This window comes from Arachis ipaensis, chromosome B06 (assembly GCF_000816755.2).
Source record: "Arachis ipaensis cultivar K30076 chromosome B06, Araip1.1, whole genome shotgun sequence".
Classification (NCBI taxonomy): domain Eukaryota; kingdom Viridiplantae; phylum Streptophyta; class Magnoliopsida; order Fabales; family Fabaceae; genus Arachis; species Arachis ipaensis.
The window spans coordinates 117,016,022-117,024,909 of record NC_029790.2 but is presented as its reverse complement, the minus strand read 5'-3'; the positions used below and the strand labels follow the sequence as shown (position 1 = coordinate 117,024,909).

At 36.9% G+C, this 8,888-nt stretch overlaps 1 protein-coding gene across 1 annotated transcript; it reads right to left on the bottom strand.

Annotated features, from left to right (window-relative positions):
* On the bottom strand, positions 1,327-2,316 carry LOC107647292. The gene has a single exon (XM_016351385.1). The coding sequence runs from the start codon at positions 2,314-2,316 to the stop codon at positions 1,327-1,329; it is 990 nt and encodes a 329-aa protein (XP_016206871.1).

The window sequence follows — 8,888 nt, the reverse complement described above, 5'->3', positions numbered from 1 at the left end:
CATCCACCGGTAGTGCACTGGGCCACTGAGACGTACCTCCTCGACCAAATGCATCGTTAGATGATCCATGACTGTGAAGAAGGAATGTAGAAATATCATCTCCATGTGGCATAGAGTATGGACCACACGATCCTGAAGGAGAGGAAGTTGTTGAGGATCTATGGATTTACTGCATATTAGTCGGAAAAAGGATGATAAATCAGCCAAGACGGCGGACACTGAGGTGGGCAATACGTGTTTTGACGCAATTGGCAATAGATGTTCCATTAGAACATGGCAGTCATGAATCTTTAAACCAAATAACTTGCGCTGTTTTAAGTCAACACAGCGAGAGATATTGCTAGAGTACCTGTCTAGAAAGACCACATTCTTGATGGTCCTAAGAAAGACATCCTTCTGTGAGTTCGACATGGTAAAGACTGCAGCGGGATACTTTCCACCTTTAAGTGGCCACATATCATGCCTGATTCCCATCAACTGGAGATCTTTACGAGCTTTCAGGTGGTCTTTGGATTTACCGCTCTCGTTCAACATGGTGAATACAATGTTATCGCACACATTCTTCTCTATGTGCATGACGTCAAGGTTGTGACATAATTCGTTGTTCTCCCAGTATGGAAGATCAAAGAATACACTCCTCTTCTTCCAAGGTGACTCGTCTTGCACCACGGTCTGTTGGCCACGTCTTCTTTTACCGCCCACCGTTTGTACCTTGCCCTATGAGACGGGCACACCCTCCAATTGTCTCAGGACATCCCTGCCAGTCAATTTGGTAGGTGGGGATCTATCCTCTACTTTACCATTAAATCTAATCCGGTCTTGTCTAAATCTGTGATCGCGATTCAAGAAGCGCCGATGACCTATATAACACCATTTCTGACTGAAGGTGAGTCGCATAGTCTCGGCGTCCAAATTACACGTGGGGCAGGCTCTCCCACCGTACGTATTCCAACCAGATAAATTGCCCAAGCTAGGAAATTCGCTGATAGTCCACATCAACGCAGCACGTATCTTGAATGTTTTCTTCTCACTGGCGTCGTAGGTATCAACACCGGCCCACAACTGCTTCAACTCATCGATCAGGAGCTGTAGGTATACATCTATGTCATTGCCAGGCATTTTAGGACCGGAAATGATCATAGAGAGTATAAAGTTGGTTTGTTTCATGCAAATCCATGGGGGTAAGTTGTATGGAATAAGAATCACTGGCCATATTGAGTACTTTGAACTGAGATTTCCATAAGGATTGATGCCATCACTGGCCAAGGCTAAGCGAACACTGCGCGGATCGCCAAAAAAGTCAGTATATCTCATGTCAAATGCTTTCTAACCCTCGCCGTCTTTGGGATGCCTCAAGAAACCGTCAGAGTTGGTGCCTCTCTTGTGCCACAATATGTCCACAGCTGTCTTTCTAGACATGGATAACTGCTGCAACCGTGGAATCAGAGGAAAATAACGAAGAACTTTCGCCGCCTGAGGTTTACCATTCTTCTTGACAATGACGTTGATCCTTACTACAGAATTCTTCCTGGTCTTCTGCTTCCACTTGGATGCTCCACACCGTTTACATCTAGACAGGTCATGGTCGGAACCCTGGTATAGCATGCAGTCATTCGGACATGCATCTATCTTCTTGTACTCAATACCCAACTTCCTTATGATCCTCTTGGCATCGTGCAAGGTCTTCGGAATCTGTGCATGCTCAAAGGCATCCCTTAATAGCTCTAGAATCAATCCAAAAGCCTTGTTGCTCACTCCACACATGCACTTTATATGGTACAGCCTCACCAGGAAAGACAGCTTCGAGAATCTTGAACATCCCGGATATAATTCCTGCTCGCCGTCCTTAAGCAAGTCTTGAAAGGCACGAGCCTCATGACTAGGTTCATCAGATAAGTACGGCAACCCATCCGCAACGTCTCTAGCATGCCCATCCATGGGATCTTCATCCTCACTCTGCAGTCCCGGCAAATCGAATGCGTCGTGGATCATGTCACACATTTGATCTCCTGAATTTATAGTGGGATCTAGTTCTTCCCTACCGCTGGGCCTCTCGTCTACGATCCTCTCACCGTGATGTAACCAAAAGGTATAGTTAGGGGGAAATGGTTTCATCAGAAGATGATCGTATGCATCTTCTCTAGTCTGGAAAAACCGGAACCCACACATAGGGCATGGACAATGTATCATCCCATCGGATGATGCATTGACAAATGCGAAGTCTAGGAATATATTCAGTCCATCCCTATATTCTACACTACCTCGTGGCTTTGTAATCCAGCTCTTATCAATGTCTAAGTAAATGAAATAGCACATACAAATAGATAATTACTAAAAAAATACATAGAACTAAAAAAACCAAATAAAAAATGGGGTGTGTGTCAGGTGAACCAATAATAGTCTATCACAATTATGATATGGAAGAGTACCATACGTAATAAACTCGACAATATATTACAAGAAAAACTATGTAGGGAGCAACGCAATAACTCAAAACGGAAACAGAAACAAAGTTGAGTGCATCCCAGATAACATGAAGAACATGAAAGGTATTGGGAAGGAGGCTTACTCATGTTTAAAATTCCGTGCTTTCTTAAAAGAATACTGGTAGAAAGAATTGCTGGTTCTAAGTCCAAAAAAAAAAGATAAAGAAAAGCTACCTTAAAAATTGAAAAAGAAACCAAGAATAACTGTTAAAATTAAAAAATAAATAGGTCAACAAACATAACTAAACAATGATCATGTACAGTGAATAGAATCTTTAAAATATCTCAAAAATGGAAGACAAAATAGTATTAAAAGTTAGAATTAAAAGAAATTTAATAAAAAGGGGTTAAAATAACGACAATAACAGATGGAGGTTAGATTCATAAAATTTAAGGATATATTACTCCTTGTATGCTTATAAGAAGGTCTTATTATAGTTCCCCTGCTATAATTGTTTTCGACCGTGTAAATAGAATAAATGAGTTTCAGTGAAAAAGAATAAATTATTAACCCCTCAACTCAATTTCAATATATCGAAAAAATCACTTGTAACAGGTTTTGAGAAATCAATATTGTTCTTTTACTTGGAAAAAAAATGGGCAAACAAAAAAATTTGGTTTTGAGCCATGGTAAGGGAGATGCTATAACATTAATAATTATAGTAATAATGATAAATAATTTAGTTGAGTTCGTTTGATTTTTTGGCTTCATTTGCCTTGTAACAGGAAACTGTATTACCCAAGCAAGAAGTAGAAAGAAGATACTATGGTCAAGCGAAATAAATTGAAGTCAATAAAAAAATGAAACTTTATAAGTAAACACGCAGAGTCCATAATATCTTCATTGTTTTTCATACCTGGAAAAATGCCCAAAATCCTATCTTATGTAAACTAAGTTCTCTAACAATAATTAGTATATAAACCAACCAAGCTAGCTAGCTGCGGAAACTAGTTAAGCACTACTTTCAAGTTTAACATAAATAATAATACAAAGGAAACCTCTATATTCTGTTGCAATTTGTTGAACGTAACAGGTACCAATCAGTCAAACTAAAAACGAAATAAAGACTCATGTATCTATATGTTTGTTAGAACTTAATAACTCCTCTTGACTTCAACATTTCATTCATTAGTCAGAGTTTTTGGAAATTAGAATGTCACCAAATATACTATATTATCAATTATCCAACAATATCCAAAACTCACATAATATTGCTTATTTCACTTTAATATTACTAATAATAGGCAAAAGATGCAATGGTGAGAAGTTGTCAATGCAGGTAAGTATTGGTTATAACACATTTACAATATTATGGCTACATCAGGCTCAAATCCTTGTTATTATAATCCTTTTCCTAACTAGGAGAATGATCAATTCCACTACTCACATATGCAAAAGATGAATGGATGCAATATTAATAAATCAAATTTATCATAGTGGATTCAAATTTCCAAGCTTAGAGACAGACCATAGATGCAGGATAGAATGCAAAGAGCACAATGGAGATCATTATGAAAACTGTAGCGTTTGTATGTCGCATAGTTCTGTACACGCACCTAAAAGGAATGATGACAACCACTTTGCATCTATATATCAGGATTAGTCCAGAACCTTGTAACTAGATTAGTCTATTTTAATTTCACACTTTAAAAGCAACATACACAGGGAGGGGGTTCAGTGATGGTTCAAAGGCTAATGGGATTTTCTTTTCTCTCATTCAAAATATTGCTTGATTGAATCCAACTCACACGATTACCCTTCAAGTTCAACTAACTATAGCAGGTTTAAGAAGGCAATATAAATTTGATGATCCATCGTAAGAAAAAGGGGAGGAAAAAAGAAACAATGAACAATCGATTGAGCATCAAAGAATCTGTAAAATTAAATCAAACCAATGGTATCAACATGCTTTTTTGTTCACTCAAACCACTCAACCTTGTTTCTCAGCTCCACACTCATCACACAAAGTGAAAAGTACTCTATCTGTCTACACAATAAGAGATTCACTCAAGGGTGAGAGATAGACGATATTAACGTGAACCAATCAAGTCTCAATACTGAATATAAAAATTAACAGAGCAATTCATCCTTGATGATCATGGACAGATGTATTATACTCTAATTTTTGTGATCTTTTGGAAGATAAACTTGCAATCTGCTAATTAATCGTACTGAATGAAATCCCTAACTTGAAACAGCTTCAATTAACCACAATTTATAGAACATATAGACAAATACATGTTCAGAACTCTGAACCAATAATGAAAATGTGAAGAAAAGCTCAATGTGGAAGAACAAACCAATGAAAGGGGGAGGCAGTGATAGCTAGGATTCGCGCACGATGGAGGACGGTGTCGCAGTTTCTCGCACTACCGATGAGATGCTCAACTTCGTCGCCGGTGATAGAACCACGGTTGGCCGCTGTGTGATTCGACAGCCACGACGAAAGCGCCGGGTGGAGCAGATGGTACGCGGCTCTGCTCCCGCTCGTGTTTGGCGCGCTACCAAAATCAAGTGACGGGTTTCTGCAAAATTGGGGGGAGGGGGTCTCAATTAATGGCAGTAAGGTAAAAGGGGGAATTGAAACTCACCTAGCGGCGTTTTTGGGTGTACTCGCTGGTAGATTGCGCCAGATTTAGGTTGGGTGCTCTTCGTGCCTCTGCTCGTGCTTTCGTTCGCGCCAAGAGGTTAGGTAAAATCAGGAGGGTTGAAGATATATACACCAAATTCGCAGTGGTTCGGACTGCACGGCCGCTATCCAGGGGCGTTTAGCGGTACCTGCCAGACCGCCGCTGATCTCTGCCGGGATCTTCTCAACTAGCGGTGTTTTTGGCTAGGGCCGCTGTTTCTCCGCCGCTAGGCTCCGCCTCTGCTGTAGTGAATAGAGAGGCGCTTTGGGTAAAAGTTATGCGAGCGAAGTATGGGGGTGGAAATGATACTATTCCGAAAGTAAAGAGGAAGGACAGCAACTTGAATGCATGGATTGGTATCTTGAAGGTTTGGGATAAATTCAAAGAAAACCTAATATGGAGGATATGTGATGGGAATAATACCTACTTTTGGCATGATCACTGGATCCCGGGTATTTCCAATGTAAAGGAGCGTGCACTAATTGACCTTAATGGGGAGAAACTTTGTGAGCGGGTTTGTAACTATACAAATAATCTAAGGTCTTGGAACTGGGTAGCTCTCTCCCAGGTTCTACCGGAGGAGATCGTTGACCACATTCAGGTTCTAAAGACTCCTACTATTGGAGAAGATTTATTGGGTGGCTACCAGCAGTAGATGGCATTTTCACAGTAAAATCAGCCTATACCTATTTCAGAAATAGTAAAAATACTAACAAAATTTATAAGCAGCTTTGGAAGATCGAGTTACCTTAAAGACTCAAATCCTTTAGATGGCTCATGATGCATGAGGCGCTTTTAACAAATAGCAAAAGAAAGAATAGAAATCTCACAGAAGATAGCAATTGCCCTAGAGGTTGCGGAGAAGAAGAGACGTTGCTCTATGTCCCGCGGGATTGCCCCTACATCCGTACGACTTGGATTAGCATCGTAAATAAAGACACACAGGATATGTTTTTCAATCTATCCTTTCACGATTGGCTAAGAACGAATCTTACCCTGGTCTCTCAAAGGCAGTATGGAACTCCCTGGCCCATAATCTTTGTAACAGCTTGTAACACAGCTTGGAGATGCCGAAATAACTTCATCTTCAAGAATGAGAACCTACAAAATGCGCAATTACACCAGATGATACGAAGGTTAGCTGAAGATTACAATTTTATCATGAGGATTACAAAGCATAGTAGTCGTATTCTCAAGGTTACCAGAGATGAGCTTGTAGGATGGGAACCACCAAATTGGAGTTGGGCCAAGCTTAACGTCGATAATTCGGTCCTCTAACCCGGTTATAAAGGAGTTTACGGTAGCCTTATTAGAGACGGGAAAGATCACACCACTGCAGGTTTTAGTATGAATATAGGGGTTTGCACCATAACCCAGGCAGAACTTTGGAGTTCTATGTTGGAGTTAAGCTGGCTAACGAACTGGGCATCAGCAAGATAGTGGTGGAAACGGACTCAAAATGTGCATTGTTGCTGATTCAAAAAGCGTCGCAGGGGAGACATGGAAGCTCATCCCTGATTCAGTCCATTCAAGAGCTCAAGGTAAAATTCGAGAGAATTGATATAAGGCACATCTTCAGAGAGGCAAATTTTTGCGCTAATTTCCTTGCAAAAGCTGGGCAAGATCATCCTCACGGAATCCAATTCTTCAAAGAACCTTTCCCTTGTTGCAGTACTACCTGATCGCAGATGCTTGTGGAATGAAGTTTATTAGACCTGTTGTGATGTAGTCTTTAGTTTTCTTTGGGTCTATGACCCTTGCCTTCAATTAAAAAAAAGTTGGAAAAATAATATCTAAATATCTTAGTTAGATCGTTAAATCCGAGTTGAGAGAGATTAAAAAAATTATTTTAAAGACTATCTTGCTATATTATTGTCTTATATAGTCGAAATTTCAACCAATTTTAAAAATTAAATATAGATAAAATCCAGTCAAAATCTAGTATATTGTATATATATTATTGTGATTATCTTTTGAATTCAAATCTCTTATTTACTGGCTTTATGTTAACTTTTTGGATCCCTTAAATATATCCTTTAAACACGAAACTAAAGTTTTTCTAAGATCAAAATTTACTAATATATATACTGCTGCTGCTCATAGTGCCAAATGCTTGATAAGCTTTCCAAGTTTTTGTCGTTTCAAAATAAAATTTTCTAGATACGGTTAAACCATATCCTTCTCGTTTATTTTTAGTCATTGCAAAGAATATTTGGAAATTAGGAAAAACATTTAATTCTTTTGGCAATGAACCGATTCTTTTTTCTGATAATATTAGACGACATCTATTATGTTAAAAAATCAATCAATTTAATCATTAACTAACCGATTAAGAGAATAGATTATCTATTTACTTATTTTTTACTTAATATAAGTGTAATAATTTGTGCCATGCATGTGATAAGATTGAAATTATAATTTTAAGCTGTTGTATTAAAATTAATTTCAATTATAATAATTTAATTAATAAAAAAATAACTTGTATGCATTATTTTTCTTTTCTTAATATAGTGTTAATTGTATTAACTATAAAATAGTTATTAACCGATATTAGTAATCTACTTTTTTCAATAAATCAGACATATATACTCAATATGACCATAAATAATATAGTAATACTTAAATCCACCAAAAAAGTTTTATATGTTGGTTTAGTATAAAGTAAAAACATATCAAAATCAGCTCAAAATGAAGAACAAATTCATAGAAAATTCTAATACAAAAAATTCTGCAATAAACAATAAATAATTTAAACCTATTGAATAACAATTTAATACTATCCTTTGATACCTGTAAAATATATACCTGAAACAACACTATATCAATGTTAGTATATAAAATTATATAATTAACATAATTATAAAATTATTTATCAGGAGAATGAAATAATACGAATTTTTATGATAATTTTAATATTCTCAATCTATTAATGTACAATAAGAATGCATTATCCATTAGTTCTTAGAATTTCTAAATTTAATTAATTGATAGTAATAAATTTTAATAAATAAATAAATTTAAGTAAGACATTTTGTTATTACCTTTTCATTATACGCTCTCAAAAACTTCTCTATATACCACATTCATCGTGCAGTTATCTTCCAAATGTCCGTGATCTTGCAACAGTACTCGCAGACCATCTTTACTCGTTACCCTTGATAACGCAACATACAATTGACCATGGGTGAAAATTGGCCTTGAAAGGTAAATTCCAACTTTCGATAGAGTTTGTCCTTGTGACTTATTTATTATCATTGCAAATGACATAATAATTGAGAATTGTCTTCTTTGAAACCTAACCAATAATGTTTCGTTATTTGGAATAAATTCAGTCTTGGGATAAGAACAATACTTACAGCTTTGTTATTGTTACCGGTTAAAGTCTTGCATTTTATCACATGATTTTCCATTCCTCTAACTTGCATTCTCGTTTCTTGAGGTACATTCCGCAAACAAAGACTTGTTCTTTTTCTTCTTTTTTGACTGTCCATAATTATTCTACGCCTAATCCTTGCAAGTCTTGAATTTATACTTGAATTTTCACTGTCCATTGATAAGAGGTTAAAATAACACACTAAAATTGAGGCAATTCAAACTTAGAATTGTTATATATGCAGAGTATATTAGGGGGAATGGATCCTTTCAATTGTTAAAAAAATTGATAATGTAAAGTGTGATCTCTAACCCTTTATTGCTCTCTCTCTCATATTTATTTTTGGTCCCACTTATAAAATTAATGGTGAGAGATCACACTTTACTCCCTCAATTGTT